This window comes from Helobdella robusta (assembly GCF_000326865.2).
Source record: "Helobdella robusta unplaced genomic scaffold HELROscaffold_5, whole genome shotgun sequence".
Lineage (NCBI taxonomy): Eukaryota > Metazoa > Annelida > Clitellata > Rhynchobdellida > Glossiphoniidae > Helobdella > Helobdella robusta.
In genome coordinates, this window is record NW_008705254.1 from 55,634 (window position 1) to 79,993 (window position 24,360).

Below are 24,360 nucleotides of genomic sequence, written 5' to 3' on the forward strand. Positions count from 1 at the left end.
GAGATTTGATAGCACCACTGTTTAAGCATCGTAAGCCTTCTAGATTATATATTATTATATAGTGTTATAGATTTATATATAGTTTTGTAGAGTTATTGATTATATATAGTAATATAGTGTTATAATATTTATTTAAATTAAAAATATTTTTATACATCTAATAATTGTTATTTCTGAGTTTATTAATTAATTTTCCACAAAAAATTGCAACCAACCATCAATAGATAAAAGACATAAATAGCTCCTTGAAGAGCAGCTCAATAACTCGAGTTGAATCCCTCTCTTCAGTTATGTCCTCTGGAATTCGAAGATCACTGGACCCCTGCGAACAATTCAACTCATCATCTTCATTACCTCCAACGATGAGCACTTCATGTCTACCTTCACTTACCAAGCAGCAGTATGTACAGTTAGGTGAAGATGGAGTTAGTGCCAATAACTCCAATCAGGACAACAGCAACAACAACTGTGTCAGCAACGATGTGCAAGTCAATGTGCATGCCGCTACCATTCTTGCTGGTGATATTAGGAAGGCCATTATGACCGTGAAATTTCATTGTTCCTGTTGATTATTATTATTTTTGTTGTTGTTTCTATAATTATTAATATTATAGTTTGGTGTCTTATGATGTTGTCTTCGCTGTGTCCCTGAACTTGTGTTTACATTTAATATTTGTTACCGCTGCTCTTTTTATCGTTGTCATCTGTAACATTCATCATCGTCGTCGTCATCACTATTATTATTATTGTTATCATTATTTATATCATCATCATTATTATTATCATCATTATTATTATTATTGTTGTTGTTGTTGTTATAACCATTGCATTGCTGTCATCATTATAACCACAACACATCATTGCAGCTCACTGACATATTCACTGATGAGATGAAGCCAATGTTATTAAAAGTAACTGGAATTAATATGTGCTTAACAGAAGGTGTGTGTGCATTACTTTCCGACCGCCTCACACACACACACACACACACACACACACACACACACACACACACATTTCAAGAAACTTTTATATTCTGATCTTCCTGTAACATCCAATACTGCCTATATGACATTAGTTTACGGATTTATATAGGTTTTATTTCATTTCTCTTTTTACATGTAATGAACTTGTTACAATTCTGAACGATAGGATTTTAGAATGAATCTTTTTTCAAATTGTTACGTCATTTTACCATTAAATCCTCCATTTTAATTATCAAAGAGGCATGGTGTTACGGCCTGAGATCCCTTTCACAGCACATCCCTATTTCCATTCAATTCATATCCAATGAGATCTCACTTTCTTGCATGAGCGAGTTGAAATCCGTTAATGACATCCCCAGGCTATACAAGAGAACCAACAGAAATGTAATAATTACTTTTATTATTATCAACCTCATTATTATTTACAGTTGTTTTTTTAATGACATCGTTGTTATTAATGTCACCATCTGAAAACAATTTTATGTCGATGTTTATTCCGTTTCATGCATTTATTGCATTTCAGTTTACGCAAGGTATTCGCAACAATTTCTAAATTAAAAAAAAAAATATCAACAGCTTGTTGTCCTGGGACAATTACTTGCGGAAAATTCGCTTAGCTAGAGTAGCAAATCTAGACTTAACATATTATACTTCAGACAGGATTTATCCTTGCTAACTAACCCAACTTTTTTACTTTGAAATTATTTTCAAAGCCGACAATTTGATTAGAAATCATTGCACCCACCAGATCTCTGTTGACTGCAAAACTTTTGATTACTCTTTTTTATTAAAAAATAACAATTTGTTGTTTGTGAAAATCATTTACAAAATTTGCTTTCCCTAAAACTCTTTTTGCCCTCTCAAAGGAGGTCGGCCTCACGAGTTGAAGAATTTTGCAATAATTGTAGTTATAGGCTTCTTTTAGAATGTTGAAATTATTAAGACTTTTCAGTTTAAGTTGGATATTACTGATCAATTTATCTCTACAAGCATTTTCATCGAAAGGTGCCATCGAAAGCATCGGCGTACGTTGGTAACATCATGGTGCCTCTCTTGCAATTTATGAAAGATCATGACGGATTGGTGCACGAAGAGGACAAACAATCCATCTTTAATGACGTCATTTCTAACGTTACTGAGGCGTTAGTGCTTGTTAATTAGCTAGCATTTAATGATTTCTTTACCTTTTTAACGGTGCATTTGAATGTTTTACTTTGTTCATTTGCTGTTCTGGCTGTTGTCGTGACTGTTGCGATAAATATTATAATTACTTGCATTAACAATATTTTTGACATTATCGTTGTACCTTTCATTCTTACTGTTGTTTTTTGACGGACAATATTTGCTTTTTTTAAATGTAAAAAAATGCAAGGAATATGTAATGCTACAAATTCTCTATCAAAGTGTAGTATATTGCTTTATACATTCCTAATCTGGACAAACTAGGCGTATGGTTTAATTTCAAATGCATGAGTGAATGAATGAATTCCAATTATTTTTTTCAAATATATCCACTTGCCAGCTATATAAAGGTGACAACAGAAGTTCTGGCGTCAATGAAGAAGATGGAAGAAAGTTTGAAAAGATTGAAAGCAGCCAGGGGCACCAGCGTTGAAACAAGCAATCCAGGAATGACAGATGATGATAAAATCAGACTACAACTTTCATTAGATGTTCAATTCTATTCCCAACAGGTTATAGCTGGGAATAGAATTTTTATTTATTTTTATTATTACTACTACTCTTTGTTCTAGTAATGGTAGTAGCAGTAGTAATGGTAGTAGTAGTAGTAATGGTAGTAGTAGTAGTAGTATAATTAGTATTGGTAGTAAAAGTACATTATTTATAAATATCAATCAGCTAATCCTCATTACTTTTGCTTTATTGGAAGTATTTTGATTGCTGCTGATGATTAGGGTGGGGTTGATGATGATGATGATGATGATGATGAAGAAGAAGAAAACAACAACCTACAAAAATGTACCAACAGGTTAGAGTGCTCAAGCCATCAGACGAAAAGAAGGCATTGGATAAATTAATACAAATCGTTTCGAAGTAAACCAGCTAGCTCATTGTAGTGTTGATATCTCATTTTAATTTATTTTTTTAATTTATTTTGTTGGAAGGGATAAAAGTTGATTAATACTGGGTTAGCTGTTTAATTGACTGGTCGATAATTGAAACTTCGTGCCTGATGCATATTGATTTGCTTTATAAAAATTAGATAAATTAAATTTTATGTCACACGAGAATTAATTTGTTTATAGGCGCGTTTCAAATATAAGCTAAATTTGAAGTCGACTTTAAAATACGTTCTTCGGTGTTCATCGTCTAGCGCTCAAAGTACTAGAAGAGAAACGTGTTTGGTGGGATACAAACCAGCTCCTTCCTCGTTGAAACTGATTTGCAAAACTCATTAAATCCATTTTGCATCACGTTTTGCTCATGTTTTTTTCATGAAGTTCATAAATACATGATTTTTACGGCTCAGTTTCTGGTTGTATTCATCCAATTGTTTCTAACAATGTCGGAAAAGATGTAGTTAGTGTACCCTTACATCGTATAGGTATAATTTGAAAAAATACGTTTTTTTGTGCAGAGGTTACAGTTTGAGTTGGACATTAGTTTCATTCCATTATTTTTGCTAAGAGAAAGTACTAGAAGAGAAACGTGTTTGGTGGGATACAAACCAGCTCCTTCCTCGTTGAAACTGATTTGCAAAACTCATTAAATCCATTTTGCATCACGTTTTGCTCATGTTTTTTTCATGAAGTTCATAAATACATGATTTTTACGGCTCAGTTTCTGGTTGTATTCATCCAATTGTTTCTAACAATGTCGGAAAAGATGTAGTTAGTGTACCCTTACATCGTATAGGTATAATTTGAAAAAATACGTTTTTTTGTGCAGAGGTTACAGTTTGAGTTGGACATTAGTTTCATTCCATTATTTTTGCTAAGAGAAAGTCAGGTGATTCTAACCAGTCCCGCCTCATTTGGGTTAGGGTATAAGTACGTGAATTTATAAAACATTTTATTCCATGAAGATTTTGAATGACTTGTAATGAATCTTTCAGCATATTTTTTAAACTGCGTTGAATGGAAAATACATTCATTTCTTTTTATTGTGTGAAGGAAGAGCATTTCTTGCTCTCTGTTAGCCCAGGCAAGCAAGCAGCTGCAACGCACGCATGCAGGCAGACAGCATTATTGCAATGCACGCTCGCCTCCTCGTGTACACCGGCACGTCTGCATCCATGAATATTTTCTGTACGTCTGTTTATATATTATAACGCATGCATGCATGAACACAAACGAATTTAGAAATGAAAGGTAATGTGTCGGCTTATGTGTACAAATCTGCCAGCTAACAAAACTTTGTAGAAATGATTTACATTCGTTCCATGGTTTTTTTAATTCCTATTGCACCGAATTTAAATTAACAAATAGTATTCCTTCAGATAATTTTTCATCTTACTACGGAAACAAAAATATCTGTTGTTTTTGAATAAAGAAATGAATGCTTCATATATTTAATGGTTCTGACATTGCTTTCGTTGATGTTTATGTTGATGTTTTTTTGTTGCCACTGTTGTTGTCATTGTTGTTTGTGGTTGTCAGGTTCAGCACCAACGATTGTACACGCATTTCAATGAGCGTTCGCGGTTGGTGCGTAAGAATGTTTGAGAAGTTTTTTAAAAAATATATCGTAAGGCGTGCCTGCATATTGATAGTTTATAACGTGAATATTTTACAAGCAAGGAATGATCTGAAGTAAGTAAATAGGTACATCTCGAAGAGCCTATAGGTACGTTAAAAGATGACCTTTGTAATTTAATGTAATTTTGACGGAATTGTATTGAAATATCTAAATGAAATCGTGCGGTGATACACGAATTCCAACGAAAAATTCAATTCTCAGACATCGGACATTATAATAACTGTTCACAACAAAGCAATAAAATTGTTGCGGCTAAATTGTTATGGGCTTGTGTGATCACATGAAAAGATGCATAGCAAAAGATGGCAACGACATTCGACAAACCGAAGATAACGTTCAAGAAGTCGCTACTATTCACCTTAAAAATTCCGCTTCACCTAAGTCATTGTTTAATTATCCTGACGCATCGGAGGACAAAAAAATGCAAAGCAATCAGTCGCAGCCCTCGACCAACATGGACGGTTCCTTGCACGACATTCAACAAACACAACACCAGAAGAAATATTTGAAGGTGAGAATAATTGAGAAAGATAACGATTTCGTAGCTGAAACATTTTCAACTGCGCAACCAGCAACAACAACTGACCAAAATCAGAAAAGAATTCAATGGTCGTCACCCGTGGAATTCCTCCTCACTTGCATCGGATACAGTGTCGGTCTTGGTAATGTATGGAGGTTCCCCTACCTTTGTTACACTAACGGTGGAGGTTAGAAACTTTTATAACATTTTGCTATTAATTTACGTTTACAATTTTCGGCTTATACATTTCATTGATTACTGTCGCTATTAGTATCATTAATATTATTAAATATTTTACATTTGGGATTTTGTAAGTGTAGGAGCCTTCCTCATTCCGTATTCATTGATGATTCTAACAATTGGTATGCCTCTTCTTTTTATGGAATATAGTTTCGGACAATACTTTGGTATAGGGAGTCTGTCCATATTCAAGCAAGTATGTCCGCTATTTCAAGGTTTGTTTTTTTATCGATTGTTTGAAACTATATTAATATAAAAACTGGTCGAATTTTTTGAAAATATGATGCCATTTCTGCAGTGCCCCGCGTATCACGTAGGAAAGGCTAAAAAGTTAATTATTTAATTAATTTAAAAATACTTTTTGCAATCAAACCAAACAGGGATTGGCATCGGTTACAGCATATTAAATGGATTAGTTGGCATCTATTACAACGTAATCATTGCAATGTCAATTTATTACATGTTCAGCTCATTCTCATCTACACTACCATGGTCGCACTGCAACAACACGTGGAACACTGAGTTCTGTGACGACAAAAAAAGTTATTCTCCTTTTATATGTACTTATTTGAATAAATGATGAATTAGCCTTTTTAAATCTCTTTGTGCTATTAATTGTAAAACGTAGTAGCAATTGATACTAATACAGTTTAGTTTAGGCTGATCAGCAATAAAGATCAAAAGATCAATTTAAATAAAAAAGAATTAAATTATGTAAAACACAAAATGAAGTGATGAAAGTTGAATAAATATAATTGAAATAGATGATAAAAAAATTAACAAAAGTACTGATCTACAAATATGCAATATTGTTACAGACAGTTCCTGGTTTAATTCAAACGTTACTAGATTCAACTGCACAACAAAGAATGTGATGTCACCAACAACTTCATTCATTGCAAATACGACGACAATGTTCACAACAAATTTTAATTTGAGCAGCATTGATGATGGTAACTGTAGCAATGTAACGAGGTCCTCTCCTAGTGATGAGTTTTTTAGGTTAAAGATTTTCATTCATTCTTGTTACACGTGTTTTTTTCCAGAGGTGTATTGACAACAAACACACAGTGCATGAAAATACACGTGAAACATGAAGCAACGCATCCCACGAATTGCATGTAACAGATGAGGATAACTTTGCATCGAATCCAGCCAGTCAATGCGATGAACCTCCTCGCACCGACCGCCAATCTATACATACATATATATATATATATATATATATATTTATATATATATATTTATATGTGTATATATTTATATATAAATATATATATTTATATATAAATATATATATTTATATATAAATATATATATATATATATATATATATGTGTGTGTGTGTGTGTGTGTGTGTGTGTGTGTGTGTGTGTGTGTGTGTGTGTGTGTGTTTTCCTTTTATACCTAATAAGTATAGTTATTTTCTTCTTATCATTATTATTCCTTGGTTATCCTTTAATGTTTTTTTTAAGTTAATTCTGGTTAAGTTGACATTGAATAAAACTTCAACAAAAATAATAAGTCAAATCATTTTACTTAACACCTACGTTTAATACAATGCTTCATTTGATTACTTTTTATTATGCTTTAAAAGTGCTATATAATTTAAATTGAGTGTTGATTAATTAACATTCAGGCTGTCGTTGATGGGTGAGACATCAGAAAATGATATATCTAATCTGGGTCATGTACGGTGGGCTCTCTGCTTATGCCTGCTCCTCTCCTGGGTTCTCGTGGCTCTGTTCGTCAGTCAGGGGATTAAAAGCAGTGGAAAGGTTCATCCACAATTCTACGCCACTAAAAATTAATCTTTATTTTATATTTGACCAACATTTCATGTATCTAATCTAAGATTGATCAATCAATTAGTTTGCAAAGCGCTATTTTCGCGAGGTTCAACAGCGTTCCTTGATGAATTTTGCAAACAGATGGGTTTTGATATCTGCTCTGAACTTCGCAAGTAATGGACAAGTAGTTAGAAAGGGAGGTAGAGAGTTCCAAAGAAAATGGTTAAAAATGCAAATGCGGATTTAGCAAAAGAGTGTTTAACTCAAGTTAGGAAGAAGTGAGAACAAGAATACTTTCGTAAACCGGGGCGTTTATGTTCATGTTCAATTAATATATCTGATAAGTACTTACGAAAGAATTTAAATTGAGATTTATACACTAAGTGCAATTTTTTAAACTATTCTTTATCTTATAAGCAGCCAATGCAAGAGAACAAGATATGGAGATTTATGAGAAAAGAAAGGGGACGAGCAGCAGGGTTAAAAACTCAACTTAAAGGATAGAGTGTTATATAAAGTTATATAAGGTCACTCTGATTATACACAACGTATCCTACATAGGCCTTACATACCCGCATATCATCACTGTTTTCATTATCTTCCTTTATTAATTTTTAAAAACCAGGTTTCTTATTTCACGGCCACCTTTCCTTACATAATGTTAACGGTGCTGGTTGTTCTTGGAGCAACATTGGAGGGGGCGGGCCAGGGCTTGTGGTTTTTCATTTGGCCCAAGTGGTACAAGTTGGCTGATCCAGAGGTGTGGTTTGTTAACATTATCACATATATCATTTCATCTATTTTACCACCCTTTACTATTGTTACTGTTAAAACAATTTTTTAAACAAACACTCAATAAATTTCAGTGGTTCATTAGGTTAATTTCTACAAACGGAAAATCAATAACATACATACATTCGTTTGTTCATTTGCTCATTCATCCATGCTTTCCTTCCTTCCAAGGTGTGGTTTCGGGCGGCTACTCAGTTATTTTACTCGTTAAATCTGGCCTGGGGAGGTATGATAACGATGTCTAGTTACAACGTGCGGGAACACAATTGCTACAGGTACTCGCTGCAGATTGCTTCCAACTGTTGCTACTTTTAACTATTTTAAAGTGTACAACAAAAACAACCACCAGAACAGCAACTACTGTTACTTGTTTTGATTAATATTTTTAAATTAATGCTACTACCTACTTTTTAGAGATGCCATAGTAATAAACATTGTCAGTTTTGCTACGAGTATGTATGCAGGATTAGCTGTGTTCTCAGTCATTGGACATATGGCACACGAAAGCCATCAATCAATCGAAAACGTCGTCAAATCAGGTGATTCTTTCATTGAATCAATCATTCACTTATTCATTCATACATTCATTTATTTATCCATGTACTATTACGATTTAGGTCCAGGTCTGGCCTTCATAGCTTACCCACACGCATTAAGTTTGATGCCCATTCCACAACTATGGTCTGTTCTCTTTTTCTTCATGCTCTTCCTTCTTGGCATCGGCAGTCAGGTAGGATTGCTGAATGAAACAGTCATCTAATAAATTTAAATGTCTAATCTTTGTATTTTCCTTAACACTACAACGTGATAGATGGTCTGTGTTGAGACAATAATGACAGGCATAATGGATACGTGGAGATTTCTCGTGGTGAAATGGCAGTACAGAATTGCTGTTATCACAATTGTCTGTTTGATTGGCTTCTTACTTGGCATACCATGCACCGCTCAAGTGATAACATTTTGTTCGGTTCTTCGTCTTGTTCATATTGTATTGCTGTTTCTATTCCGTTGTTCTAAGTGCTGTTATGAATATTCTTGATACAAATGTGTTGTACGTAGGGCGGAATGTATGTACTGCAACTTATGGATCAATACAGTGCAGGCTTTTGCGTACTGGTCATTGCCATTGTCGAATGTCTGGTCATTAACTGGATCTACGGTTAGATTTCAAAAATTATTGCATCAGGTTAAATAATTGGTCAAACAATTAATTTAAAAATTTCTAAATACGTATCACTTAAAAAATTAGATAATAAGACAAATTACTTTCTTCATTGAAATAACTCACGTAGGTGACAAAAAAATGTCCTCTCATGTGAAGAATATGCTTGGAACCAAATTGAACCCATTTATGAGAATTTGCTGGAAGTTTATCTCACCTTTTCTTATACTGGTTGAGTAAATTGCATTTGTATCCCAATCTCATTATCGTTATTAAAGTCATATAGTAAGCGTAAAATAAATAAGAAAGCTACATTTTTTATGTTCAGGTGATATTGATATTTAGTTTGACCAAGTACAAAGGAGTAACATACGCCGAGAAGACCTATCCATTATGGGCTGAACTGGCTGGCTGGCTGATGACTCTTGCTTCAAATCTGCCAATCATCGTCGTTGCTATCTTTATATTCATCAATGCCAAGGGGTCGACACTGAGAGAAGTATGTATCCTCCCGCGGTATCTAATCATGCTGCAAGCACATTTGCCGAATTTCAAAATAGCTAAATAATAGACTTACCAATGATCATACATTTACATAAGTTTTAATCATTGTTAAGAAACATTGAGCATTATTCGATAGAATGTTTTATTTAAATATCTTAGAAGTGGACATCGGCTACTCAAGCTCAGGTAGATGAAGATTCCAGCGAGCGCAGACACAAAGAATCCATCTACCTGAATTTGAAACGGGACATCGGCAGAGAAACGACCATGTTCTCGTGTGACATCAACGATGATGTCATGCTAGGTCCGACAGAGGATGCCACGTCATGATTAATTCGTCTGCCTGCCTGACTCTGTCTCACTATGTGTCCATTTGTCTGTCTAATCGTGTCCTGCTTCATATTATCTAGTCAATAATTTTAAGAACAATCTATTTTCATGGCGTTACCAAATTTTTTTACAACAATTCGGTGATGCGCGTGCTCATGTATTTCATTCATTCAATCATTCATTCTTATTCGTTTGTTCATTTATTTTTTAAAAATCTTCCGTTCGTGTGCTTAATGGGCGATTGTTGCTTTGAGAGGTTGAATTAGTTTGTGCGAGCCTGCTTGTGTATGCGTAATTCGTTTGAATCATTCATTCATTTGAGCATCTAATTGCACCTATTTGTTAGGTTTAGCTATACAATACTCCGACACGAACGAGCCTATTTGTAGTCGTACCTACTTATTCGGTCGGTCAATTTTTTAGATGGTTTTTTAGAATTATAGTTGATTTGTTACATGAATTTAATGTAATTCTTTTGTTACTTCTCTTTCAATTAGTATGTTTCGTTTACAAAGTGTTATTCTTGCATAAAAACAGTCTAATATGTTAAAGATTTATTAAATGTGCGTCTTATTTAGTTTATAACGGAATAAATAGATATTTCAATGAAGATAAGTTACAAATTTATAGAACAAGCTCAAATGAGGTAATGAATTGTTCAATTGTTGTGCCATTCAATTTATTAGTCGTGGATGATGAGGTTGTGATTACTCAACTGAATATCGTACAATATTTTTATTGCTGTTAACAAACTTTGTAGCTGTTAAAACCACTCACACACGCACTTATATATACACATATAGTAAAGTATTATATTTATATATATATATATAGTGTATATACGGCTAGACAAAACTAAAGATTACGATTACCGCCAAGTAAGGACACTCAATTACAATCCTCTAACATTCCTTCGACTTAATTAATATTTGCAGTAGGTTTCGGAAAATGTATCTAATAATTGAATCGTTTATTAGTTAATTAAAATATCTTACCATGGCATAACACTGATGTACGTTATTGATGGCTGTCATATAAAGCTCCATAAATTATTGCAAACTTACAACACATCAACATTACCTTCTCACGTTCTGTGATCACGGTCAACAAACATTCTCAGCTCAGAGCGACGCAAAAAAATTATTTTTGTATCTTGTTGACAGAAAACAAGGCGTACGAGATCGTCTGTATTAGATGGCCGAGCGAGCGAGTGAGCGGTGACAAGACAACGACGAATAAAATCGTTTCTCGTGCAGGAACCATCTCCAACCCCGGCCGTTAAATTATGATAAGAAAGTTTAAAGCTTCATCTGTATCAAAAATGTATTGCAAGTCTATATTTTAATTTTCATTAAACAAATTTGTCTGCCATTAATTTACTCATTCATTTATCCAGTTATCCATCTATCCTTCCATGGCTTTATTGAACTATTAATACATTGATACCTAATTTTCAAGCAACAAAAAAAAGACTATCACATATTTACCAAACCAACCGTCTTCTCACGAATCATAATGATGATGATGGCGATAATAAAAATATTTTCTGTTAATCATTATCAACATCTTCTTCTTCCTCATTGACATCATAATCATCACCGTCGAGATCATAACCACCATAAGAATCGTTATCGTCGTCGTCTTCGTCCTCATTACCAGCATTACATGAATTCTCATTTTCAGGTTCTTCGTTCTTATCGGCACCATCATCATCATCATTATCGCACGTCATGTAAGCAAGAACAGTGTCAACATCATCATGGCCACCACCAACATTAACAAAACCACCACCATCATCATTATCATCATCAACAGGTTCCCCCTTCGACAAGTCATCAACGGTGATATCGCCCACGATATATTTGGGAAGGATGATCTTGTGAACGTTCCTGTAATGCAGTTTCAAATCATTTCTTGCTTTGTAAGTTTTCTTGCAGAGAAGGCACTTCTGTGAGCGCTCGTTGGAATGTTTCAGCTGGTGTATCTTCAAGTGGGCCGCCTGCCTGAACCTCGAATCACAAATCTTACAGGCGTGCGGTTTCTGGCCGTCGTGTGTGCGCTGATGATACTTAAATGACGTTGATGTCAAGAAGCTGTGAGTTTGTTGATGATAAAATGGAAATAATTATTTATGTTTTTATGAACTAGTTAATATTTAATAATTATTATCATCAATGTCACCAGCATCATTCAATCAATCAATCAATCCATCAATCAATCAATCACTTGATAGTCCTGTCGACCAACTAATAAAAAAGAAATGAAGATAGTGACCTCTTGCAACAGACGCCGCAGACATGTTTGGTGACAGCGTCCGTCAGCTCACAGCTGTGGGCTCGCATGGAGCACTGGTTTGTGAACTGGATGTCGCATAACTTGCACTCGCTAGCCTCTGCAGATTATTATACCATTTATTAATATTTAAGTAACATTTCATCAAATTCCCTTTTTGTTATTCCATGCTAATAACCCAAGTGGTTAAAACTGAAAAAAAAAAATGCTAATAATGTGAATACAATCACCAAATTTTTTTCAGTACGTTTTAAAACGTATATACATATAGTAAATATACTAAGAAAACAATTACATTGACTGATTTTATGTGTTTTTTAAAGTATTAACAAACAAACAAACAGATAAAAACACATATACACATATACAAACACAAACACGCATACAATCATACCATAAAGAAAATCTTTCAAATGTTTGTTGTAACTTTCAAGAGAATAATATATGTCTGGACAATTGGAACAGTGCAACAATTCAATACCCTGCGAAAATTGATGTTGCAGTCGATGTCGTTTTCATGTCGTTGTTCATGAATAAATCAACTGAAATTTGAATAAACAATCAATTGTCACCGAAACCATCAGCAATTACTACAACACATCAACAGCTACACATCAACAACTGAAACATCAACACGCACGCATCAACAAGGCAGCAGCTCACATGGACTTCTTTATAATGATCAACCATCATTCTGTTCGACTTCAATGAGTTGTTGACCTTGAACTTGCAGAAGTGGCACTTGGCAAGCGAGCGCCTGCCCGTCTGGCAGGAGTTTCGATGTTGATGCAGCGTGTTCACCTGGCCAAACGACTGCCCACACAAGTCACATAAATAATTTCTTTCCTTGTAGTGTACGACCTGCCCGCGTTGGTATTCACAATTTATTATTAATTTTAATTTATACATCATGGGCTTTGACAGCAACATTCCTAACGACAGGAAGAGGAAACAAAAGATCATCAGTAATAAAATTTACAGCAATAATAAAATTTTAAAGCATCATCATCATTTTTTGATGTTACATTACAAAATCTATTGAATTAAGTAGATGAAAAATAAAAAAAGAAACAGCAATGAATGAAAGAAAAGGAGGAGCATGAAGGGAAGGGAATGAGTAAAAACATTAAAGAAATGAATGAATGAATGAATAAATGAATGACGTGAAATAAAGAGACAGACCCTGATGTGTCGGTGCCTATTACCTCTTTCATTGAAGAGTTTGTGGCAGTGAGGACACATGTACTTCCTCTTCTCGCAATGCGTCTTTCCCAAGTGCAGTTGCAACTTTTGCAAGGACAAGAGCATTTTGCCACACACCTGGCACATAAAACTTGAACTATTATCATCATTTATTTCGTTAGTTAAACCTGATGATGTTGTTGTCAATGATGTGGCTTCTGAAGACGTTGATGTAGTTGCAGTTGGTTCCATTATCGATTGCATGTTGACAGACCTATTAGTTGCATCATTTATTGTAAACGTTTGTGAACTGTGAGCCATTGAACCAGCAGATGTTTCATCGACAGAAAATGATGACAATGACGCTTTGTTATTTGTCTGCACAATATTAACTGTATTATGGGAAGTCATCTTAGAGCAAGAAAGTAGAGCTCCTAACAAACTCTTTTTATTTTTCTTCCTTCCTTTAATGCTGGCCTCTTCGACGTCATCATCGTCATTGTGGTTATTCTTGTAGTTGCTGTTGAATTTGTTTGTTAACTTGTTGGCACCAACATCAATGTCAGTTGGGCTGTGGTTTAGCATTTTCCTCTTTCTACTGTTATCGCCAGCCAAGTTGTTTTTATTGTCACAGATATCATTGCAGTTGTTCTCCTTCATCCTCTTATTACTTGATGCTTTGATGTCAGGTACCTGATTCCTGACATTGAATATCTGATGCGAGAGCTCATCACCACCTTCACTTGCATCATTTAACATCTCAGGAATTAAAATCAGATCCTCATCGCATCCATCATCATCAATGACAACATCATTTAAAGCAGCAACCTCACTACCATCATTTTCCCTATCGTCATCATCGCCATTGTTCTTTTTTTTATTTTCTTTCTTACTTATGGTGGCCAATTTAGGATCTATAGCAGTCACATAACTTGCGACTGACGAAGCTGCAGTTGTTGCACTAACAGCTTTAACATCAACCATGTCAACAATATTATTACTAACATTGCCATTACAAATATCATTATTAATGCCTTTGTTTTTAATAGTAACAGTTTTCTGATGCTTATCGTCGACATCAACCTCCTCATCCTCTTCTTCCTCTCCTTCGTCACCACCGCCACCATCTTGAAATAAGGTACCGTACAAATTTGTATAATCTCTCTTCATGTCAGAAGGCAATTGCACATTCATCAACTTTTGCCTGAGTATTGAAAAAATCTCATCAACATCTTCACTAATTCTGCTAAATTTCAGCAGTTGGTCGTCGTCGGCTCTCTCACTTTCTTCAAAATGTTCCTCAATAACTTGCTCCACATTATGCTGCTCAAGGAACTCATCGAATGCATTCACAAAGTTCGCATCAAAATTGTGTAGCAGCATATTTTGCATGATGTTTCTTACGATGGCCTCCATGTTGTCAACAGTCAGCTCTGAGGCTGCTGCTGCTGATGATGTTGCTGTTGGCCTGCAAATGTTTGGGGGATGAATTTATAACATTTACATGTACTTGCAAAAAGAACAAACTAACAACTATCTAATGCAATAATAAATATAGCACTTAAACATCAATGAAACACAAGCAACAACAGACAAACTTGTTTCTGAAATGATCTCTAAAATATCTCTTGAGACCCATAGCTTCCAATGACTTTTGCACATCATCGCTGTTGATGTACCTGTAAGATTTTGTAAACATTTCTGCAGTTTGCGGTTTGAAGTGGTGTCGATAAATGATGTCCAACATTAGTTCTACAGCTCTTGCATTCAGTTCGTTCACATTTATTTTGTAGAGAGGATGGTGGATGTTTCGAGCTTCGTCATAAACTATTTGTGGCTTGCTTAATTCCAGTTTCTCCTACAATAATGAATGTTGAATCGTAAAAAATAAAATTTAGCTAGATTCTTGAATTAGAGAAGAGCAATAATGAAAATATGCTTTAGAAAGTAGCAGTAGTAACCTGGATGTAGTCACTGCACGATGCAAGTAAGAAGCTGTGGGCTCTGTACTGTTTGTCGTGGCATGTCAACAAAACATCAAACAACACGTTTGTGTCATAAAATCTGCCTGAACAACATTCAAGTCATTTATCAGCTCACAATTATTACATGTATGCTGAGTTGGCCTAATATAAATATGTTAATTACCATTTGGCTTATTAGAATATGTATCAAATATCATTAATCCTAATTAATTTTAGATACGGAAGAACGTAACCTAGGTGTTTTCATTACCAAAGATTGTAAGCCATCAAGACAGTATCTAAAAGTTACTAAAAGAGCAAACCAAATGCTAGGGATTATTAAAAGAACGATTTTGAGCATGGAACAAACTGTAATAAAAAGGTTATACAAACCCTAATTACACTTAGATTACTCTGCCCAGTTGTGGTGTCGCTATCTCGAAAAAAGCAAAACATTTCTCAAGAAGGTTCAAAGAAGGGCTACAAAGATGATCACAAGTTTACGATACCCGCAATAAGAAGATTAACTAAATGAAAGCGGTCTAACAACCATGGAAGGAAACACGAAGAACAAGAAAAGAGTCTAACCAAACTCATTACAGACAATTATTGACTACAACGTTTTTTAAATGTCCCATAACAAATCTACAAGTGGTCATAAACTGAAACTACTCAAAGAAAGAACAGGATCGGCCATAGATAAATTAAAATAGTTTAAATGATTCAAATAAAATATCTTAATTAAACTGTATCAAACGAATTATTGTGATTCAGGAGAACGACAAACTGACCAGTTGTATCATTGAGGGTTTGCATGAAAATGGTGTTGGCTTTTCTCACTGTGGACTCTGTATATTGCTAACAATGAACAAACATCACAAGAATTTTATTACATTTATTTACTCATGCATTGTGAACATTTTAATAATTATTAAAACCATTTCTAAAACAATGAATCATTTAATAATAATTAATTGAATAATAAATTTACAAAAAATAAATTACAAATGATAATTACAGATGGTGGTGATCTTTTATTATTGACATAACATTCAGCAGAGGCTGTCAAAACGCCCGTGTTACTAGACTTATTTTTTTTACTCATTAATTCAAATTTTTGTAAAGTTTTGTAGGTCATATTATATAGATCATTATTAATATCTGACAGTGTTCTTGATTTAGATTTTTTAGTTTTAGTCTTCAGCAGGTTAGAGGTGCTTTCTTTGGTGAATTTTAATAATTTAACTTCTTTAGGAGGTGGTGTAATGGCTCTGTTTAGTGTTGTTTTACCTTTTGATTGAACTTTTTCTGTGAGACTAGATTCCTTTTCAAAAACAAAAGAAATTTTAGTTTATGCTTAAATTTATTTATCCTGATCAATATAATTTTTCATTCATTTTATCAACAATATTAAATAACCAAAATATATTGAAAACGTTATAAAAAATGTAACATGTTAATTTGCCATTACTTTTTGTTCATAAACGTCAGTTGCAAGATCTAATTCATTTCTATCTATCACAGAAACTGAGATCTATATTTTGAAAATTCATTTTTGAATTAATAAAAATGTATGATTATTCAAACCAAAATTAAAAATATTATCAGTAGTAAATAAAATTTAATAAATGATTAATGATGTCAGCATGAGAGGTGCTGATTTTAAATGAAAAAATTATAATTAAATAATGATGTATCTTATATTATATAATATTGGAATGGCTAAATGACACATTGATCATGATTATGATGGTATTGACTGGCTGGCTGAAGGGTGCATACACTGTTTTTTGGTTTGGATTTCGCTTTCTCTTTCTGTTATCAGTTATAGTTATTTATTGAGTTACATTTATATATTTATATAACATGGTGTACGGACATTTGGTTCCTAAGATGTCTGGCCTTTGTTTATTTGAAATTGAATGTTTGGTACCTTTCAATATAGTTTTAGTTGGATGTTTTTGTGTTCAAATTTAGTTGGACAATTGGATAGCCATTGCCCTTCTTTTTATATTATAATAATTGAATAAGCAATAGCGACAACACTTACATCACTATTTCCATCATCACCATCGTCATTCGAGGAGGCCAGATCTTCGTAGTCCTCCATCATTTAATTTAGTTAAGAGAGGTTGATCCTTGCAAATCATAAGCTTACTAATAATAGATAGCCATTTATTTCACGTACAACAATGCGGCAAAAAATAAATTGAAAGAGTCAAGATCGATATTTAAAAAATTGTGCTTCAAAATTCAAAGGTGCCTGTTAAAACCAATGTAATTTCCTGTATAGAATTTAAAAAAATATATAAATTGTCTTTCGTGTTATAAGAAGAACTTAAGTGTGATGAAAAAGGTGATATGCCGATAAATAAATATTTATTCTAGTTATATGTATCAAACAGTATTTCATAAAATTACAAAGTAGTATCATAAAATGAATAAAGATACATTTTTCAAAATTTAAAAAAATTTTTAATTTGATTTCATTGCGATAACGATAATGATGATTGTGACCTGACCAATTAAAAAACATCAAATAAAATTTATTAAATAGGATGGGTAATTCGTTGCGAAATCGTTGAAGGAAATGACGTCATGTTAACAGTAGTTATTCAACTGCATGGTAGTTAATCAGCCTGTATAAATGTTATATTCAATTTCTATCAAATAAATTTGACCAAATATCATACTCAGGCAAAGTATATATATATAAATGTATTATAACTGCATATATATATATATATATATATATATATATATATATATATATATTATAACTGCATATATATATAAATGTATTATAACTGCATATATATATATATATATATATATATATGCAGTTATAATACATTTATAATGTTGTATTTACACATTCAAATTGTACAATGTACAATTGTGTTATGGTGTAGTCTCAAATTATTTTGAATTCTCTCAGAAAAATTTAAACTTTTTACAATATACTGCTTACTTTTATAAACAATTTTTAAAAAAATTTCATTTTGATTTTATCGTGATATGATTTTTGTGACCTGACTGATTAAAAAGCATCAAAGAAATTTTTAAATAAGGATGGAGAATTAGCGCTTATAAATCTACGCATATTAGCTCACCTTGGCTTGGCTCGGCTTGGCTTGGAATCGGATGTTGAGCAAGGTGTGGCCTCAAACTATTTTGAATTCTCCCACATATATAGCACTGATTACAGTTGCTTTTATAGACTGTATAATAAAGTAGTACATACATTAAATAAGTTTTTTACTGATGTGAATGATTGAAATGATAAAATGTATGGTTGAAACGAGTATAAATAGGAGCTGAGACAACATGAAAATCAGATCAGGCATTCTGCCTCGCTTGAAGCAGTCTGTCTGATCTCATTTATTTTATTTTTATAATTTTTTTTATTTTATTACGTTAAGTTATATAGAGTTTGCATGTATGTGGTTTGTGTGTTTATATATTGTATTTTTTATATTTTAGGTGGGTTCTTTAGCGGTTGCTCATACATGCATGCATACATCATGTTTGTTTGTGTGGTAGTATTTTATGTTTTTTTACTCCTTTTTCTCTTTCTTCATGAGTCTTAAGTTAAGTTAATGAAACATAGGTAGGTGAGATTAAAAATTAATTTATTATATAGGTAGGCTAGGGCATAAGGTAATTTAGTTACATAGGTAGGTTAGGGACTTCTATTCTTTTACTCTACTTGGGGGTGTGTTTTTTGTTTTGTGCTTTTTTTTGTTTTGTTTCACACCATACATGTAACAGGTACGCGGTGGTTCCTGGTTTTAGTGGGATTTTTATTGTTTGGATGTGGTAGTATGCATGGTTATATAGTGTTATATAGAGTTATATAGAGTTATATAGAGTTATATAGAGTTATATAGAGTTATATAGAGTTATATAGAGTTATATAGAGTTATATAGAGTTATATAGAGTTATATAGAGTTATATAGAGTTATATAGAGTTATATAGAGTTATATAGAGTTATATAGAGTTATATAGAGTTATATAGAGTTATATAGAGTTATATAGAGTTATATAGAGTTATATAGAGTTATATAGAGTTATATAGAGTTATATAGAGTTATATAGAGTTATATAGAGTTATATAGAGTTATATAGAGTTATATAGAGTTATATAGAGTTATATAGAGTTATATAGAGTTATATAGAGTTATATAGAGTTATATAGAGTTATATAGAGTTATATAGAGTTATATAGAGTTATATAGAGTTATATAGAGTTATATAGAGTTATATAGAGTTATATAGAGTTATATAGAGTTATATAGAGTTATATAGAGTTATATAGAGTTATATAGAGTTATATAGAGTTTCTTTTCTGTTCTTTTCTTTGCCGACCGGTCGGCTCCTTTGCGTTTCTCTATTTTCATTTAAATTAATTAAATAAATAAGATTGTTCCATTCATCTAGGTTTATTCAGATTCATTCATTCAGGTTGAAGCTTCCAGAGGAGTTCATCGTGGAAGATCAGAATGGTTATGATGTCACGCTACGCTCGTTCATTCAGTTGCAAAGAATGCACGCCTGGATGGGGTGAGTTTTACGGTTTCTTTGCGGTTCTTTTCTTTGCCAGTTGGCTGGCTGAGTTTTACGGTTTCTTTGCGGTTCTTTTCTTTGCCAGTTGGCTGGCTATTCCGACTGGCGGGTTTCACCGCGGCTTGTTTCTCTATTTTCATTTAAATTAATTAAATAAATTAGATTTGTTCATTTCATTCAAGGTGAAGCTTCCAGAGGAGTTCATCATGGATGATATCAGGCTACGTTCGTTCATTCAGTGGCAAAGAATGCACGCCTGGCTGGGATACGTTTTATTCTTTTTTCTCTGTAATTTAACATTAAGTAAGAATGCTCTCTCATGCACACACACGCACACACAATTGCATTAAGTAGCTATATAGGTAGGTTAGATAGGCATAATTTTAATTGTAGGTAGAATAGATAGGAAGCATCCAACACTAATGTAGTTGAATAGGTAGGCAGCGTAAGTTAATTTTTTCTATTTTTTCTTGCACCCACATTACATGCATCAGCGTTATTACACATACACACAAGTACATACATAAACACATGTTAGTATTTGAGCGTAATTTTATATTCATTACACATTCTAATTTATTATTACTAAGGTTGAGAGTAATTTAATTTCATAGGTAGTTAAGGGCAATAATGTAATTCTAGGAAAAATCTTGTAATGTAACTTAGAACGCTGTAAGTGTATCGATGGGTAGGTTAATTATTAAGTTTTATATTATTATGTTGGAGCCCAAGGCATTACGTAGGTGGTGGGGTGGGTGCCGAAAGGCCAATGAATTGGGCTCTTGAGTTTTGTAATTTTAGGTAAGCTAGGGCCATAATGTAATGAATAGGTAAGTTAAGGCTACGTTGTAACACTAACTCATTTATAGATTTAGGGTTTAAGTTTTATATTATTATTGATAAGTTGGAGCCCAAGGCATTACGTAGGTGGTGGGGTGGGTGCCAATTGGCCAATGAATTGGGCTCTTGAGTTTTGTAATTTTAGGTAAGCTAGGGCTTAATTGTAATGAATAGGTAAGTTGAGGGTACGATAGCCGATTGACTCTTGAGTTCAAAGTCTCTTGTCAGAGGTAAGCCTTGGTGGCCAGTGGTGAACCGGCAATGGTTTACTATCCGGACGGCAATGGTTTACTATCTGCACGGTAATGATTTACTATGCGGCATGGCCATAGTCTACTACCCGCACGGTTTCCGGACGGCAAATGGTTTACTATCCGCACAGCAATAGTCTACTATCCGCACGGCAATGGTTTACTATCCGGTGCCCTGGCTGTCGGTGAACCTCTGTGCAAGGAGGGAGAATGAAGGGGGACTTTCGACTATCGTACCATTAACAATTTAATATAGATTAGTTAAGGTAATTAAATAGGTAGATAGGATTATTTTTATTATGCAATTTGAGATGCAAGCACTGCTAAGCTTTCTGATGAGAATTTTCTCAATCTTTCTCCATCCCACGGGCTGTGTTTCAACAACAATCTCGAAGAGGACTGGCACAATTTTGGAGGACAACGTAGGAACCGGAAGGCATTCAACATTCTGCCTTTGTAGATTGGACGACGGTAAGTTTTTTTTTACATTTTACTCTCTTTATTATTTTAAGATTATTTATTTGCCGTTATTTTCATTGTATGATTTTTGGGTTCTAAGATTCTAACATTCTAACATTCATTTACTACTACGTAAATAAAAAAATTTGTCTACAGAATGATGAGAGGTGGGCAGTGGTGGGAGTCAGCACGTTTCAGATGGTGGTCTCATGATGATTTACGTATGATGATGGTGGTGTAAGAAGAATCAGCGCGTTGGCTGTTCGACCGACACTCTGAAGTTCGAATGAAATCTTGTGTGCCGACCAGATGGTGGTGGTCGGTGCAATGAATTACTGTAACGACAATTTTTGAAGTAAGGTTAATTTCGTTTTTTTATTTTTCTCATTCATTTACACGTTCATTTTATCACTCAATCTTTCAAATAATTCTTCCATTAATTGACGTTAATTCATTCTATTCATTGATTCATTCTTTTAACTAATTATTTAATTATTCAGTTAATTAATTATTCCTTCGTTCCTTTGTTTCTTGATTTACTACTATGGTAATAAAAAAACTTTTTCTACAGAATGATGAGAGTGGGCGGTCAGCACGTTTCAGATGGTGGTCTCATGATGATCGTTCCGATGACAATTTGAAGAAAACAACGACGATTTTTGAAGTATGCTTTAGTTTCTTTTTTTTTATTTTTCTCATTTATTCATTCATTCATTTTATCACTATCTTTCAAATTATTTCTCCTTTAATTAATTTATTGATTCATTCTATTTATTCATTAAACCATTGATTGATTAATTAATTAGTTCATTCATTCATTCATTCAACCAATCATTCAATCATTCAGTTAATCATTTATTCGTTCGTTCCTTTGTTTCTTGATTTACTACTATGGTAAAAAAAAACTTGTCTACAGAATGATGAGAGGTGGGCTGTGGTGGGCGTCAGCACGTTTCAGATGGTGGTCTCATGATGATCGTTCCGATGACAATTTGAAGATAATATTAAAGGGAAATTTGTTTTTGTCCCATCGTACCATTGAAAGTACTCGAATTTGAACAAAGGATTGAGTGTCATCTCAATAAGATAAGTTGTCTATTTTTTTCTAATGGCTTGTTTTTTATTTAAAAAAATTTTTTTTCAATTTCGTGTTTTTCAGTATCCGGTCAAATTCATTCCATCGATGCGTGTCAGATGATGGTCGGTGCAATGGAGGTTCGTCCGTAGTTAGTGAAGAAGTTTCTGGAGAGTGCACGCCTGCACATTTACACACACACACATCAATACTACACACACATACACAACATCCATTCATTCGGTGTCGTTGTTGTTATGTTTCTCTTCAACTTTCTATTTTCTTTACCAGACTTAATTTAATTTGTAGGTAAGTTAGAGATTGAGATGAGTTGAACAATCGTAGGTAGGCTATGGCTTAAACATTAGTTAAAAAGATTCAAGTAAAATAAAAACGCTGAAATATGTAAAATAAAATACATAAAAGATGTAAAATTCCTAAAACGTAGAAATACATATTTGTAGGTAAGTGAGTTGAGTTAATGATTATAAGTAAGCTAGGGCCCTGAGAGTAATTTAATTGTAGGTAGGTGACTGACTACTATTCTTGCGACTTCTTACTAGTTTTGTGTGATGTGTTTGTTTGTTTTCGCTTCACAGCCCCACACCAACAAAACAAATAATTTACATTTTTATTCTCGTCGTCGCCTTAAATTTTACCTTTTCGAACAATTTTTTTAATAATGTCTGTTTATTTAGTTATTAAATATTGACTGGTTTATAGTTTTTTTTAATTTGGTTATATAATTTTTGGATATTTCTTGATTTACTTTGTATATATGCATGTATAAATAATTTCTGTTTGGTATGTTGATTTAGTCATTATGATATGCTGTGAACTGTTCTTACTAAATGTTCATGTTACGTGAATCATTCTCAGAGAACTTCTAAGGAGTGTGTATAATAATAATAATAATAATAATAATTATAATAATAATGGATAATAATTATTTTTGTATCGGTCGATATTTTGTCATATTTGTTTGTTTAAAATTTGTTTTTTTTTTAAATTGTCGTTTTTATAATTTTAATTAACCGTCAGTTTCCATTTTTGAATGAATTCAAATAAAAGTTACTACCTATTGTGTTTTTCTTTCTTTACTAAAATCTCAAAATTGTTTGTAGGTTTGTACGGTTAAGTGTTTGTTCGAGTTTAAACAAGCCTTGCAAATATTTATTTTTTATTTTTGTTTTCATCACAATTCGTTCGTTTATTTGGTTCATTCAATTTGGTTCATTGATTGGTCGATTGGTTGGTTGATTAGTTGATTGAATGAATGGTTGGTTGGATGGTTGACTGACTTACTGACTGACTGGCGGGCTGGCTGACTAAGTGACTGACTGGTTGATTAATTGATTGATCTCATAGTATTGTATATACCTATGAAAAAAAAATCCGATTAAGCCAACATGGCTTTACTAGGCCACTGTATTTCACCAGCAATATCTTTATTTATATTGACAAAATAATTGTGATATGAATATATTGATTTATTTAAAGCATTATATGTACAGAAAACCGCCATGACACAGTTGTATGAGACCCAGTAAGCCACCGCAGTGAGCCAACGTATGATTTCAGCAACCAATTTCTATGAGCACCAGCAGAATGTAAAATATTTATTGAATATAATGAAGATAGTTGTTCAAATAACAATTTTGATATATTTAAGCCGTTTATTTCAT

At 33.2% G+C, this 24,360-nt stretch overlaps 3 protein-coding genes across 3 annotated transcripts in view; 2 read left to right on the top strand and 1 right to left on the bottom strand.

Moving 5' to 3' along the window:
* The window catches only part of HELRODRAFT_95171 (hypothetical protein), an 8,289-nt gene extending 4,813 nt beyond the window's left edge, over positions 1-3,476 (top strand). Inside the window, exons 13-19 of the mRNA XM_009027005.1 lie at positions 225-545; positions 867-942; positions 1,225-1,370; positions 1,992-2,128; positions 2,509-2,680; positions 2,977-3,041; positions 3,322-3,476. Coding sequence (XP_009025253.1) covers positions 225-545; positions 867-942; positions 1,225-1,370; positions 1,992-2,128; positions 2,509-2,680; positions 2,977-3,041; positions 3,322-3,406 — 1,002 coding nt within the window. The 3' untranslated portion in view covers positions 3,407-3,476. The remainder of the gene's footprint in view (positions 1-224; positions 546-866; positions 943-1,224; positions 1,371-1,991; positions 2,129-2,508; positions 2,681-2,976; positions 3,042-3,321) is intronic.
* Positions 3,477-4,968: 1,492 nt separating this feature from the next.
* Positions 4,969-11,051, top strand: HELRODRAFT_189063 (hypothetical protein; the record flags this gene model as incomplete). Its single annotated transcript, XM_009027026.1, has 14 exons — positions 4,969-5,413; positions 5,547-5,681; positions 5,847-6,008; positions 6,253-6,337; positions 7,106-7,244; positions 7,882-8,016; positions 8,220-8,323; positions 8,463-8,587; positions 8,666-8,778; positions 8,860-8,997; positions 9,108-9,207; positions 9,341-9,441; positions 9,539-9,709; positions 9,874-11,051. The coding sequence occupies 14 exons, from the start codon at positions 4,969-4,971 to the stop codon at positions 10,042-10,044; spliced, it is 2,124 nt and encodes a 707-aa protein (XP_009025274.1). The 3' UTR covers positions 10,045-11,051.
* A 309-nt stretch (positions 11,052-11,360) lies between these two features.
* Positions 11,361-13,899, bottom strand: HELRODRAFT_107257 (hypothetical protein). The gene is made up of 5 exons (XM_009027027.1): positions 13,519-13,899; positions 13,000-13,197; positions 12,731-12,818; positions 12,319-12,436; positions 11,361-12,137 (listed from the first exon to the last, which is right to left on the bottom strand). Exons 1-5 carry the CDS (start codon positions 13,837-13,839, stop codon positions 11,594-11,596), a joined length of 1,269 nt encoding a protein of 422 aa, XP_009025275.1. The 5' UTR covers positions 13,840-13,899; the 3' UTR covers positions 11,361-11,593.
* Between the last annotated feature and the right edge of the window lie 10,461 nt (positions 13,900-24,360).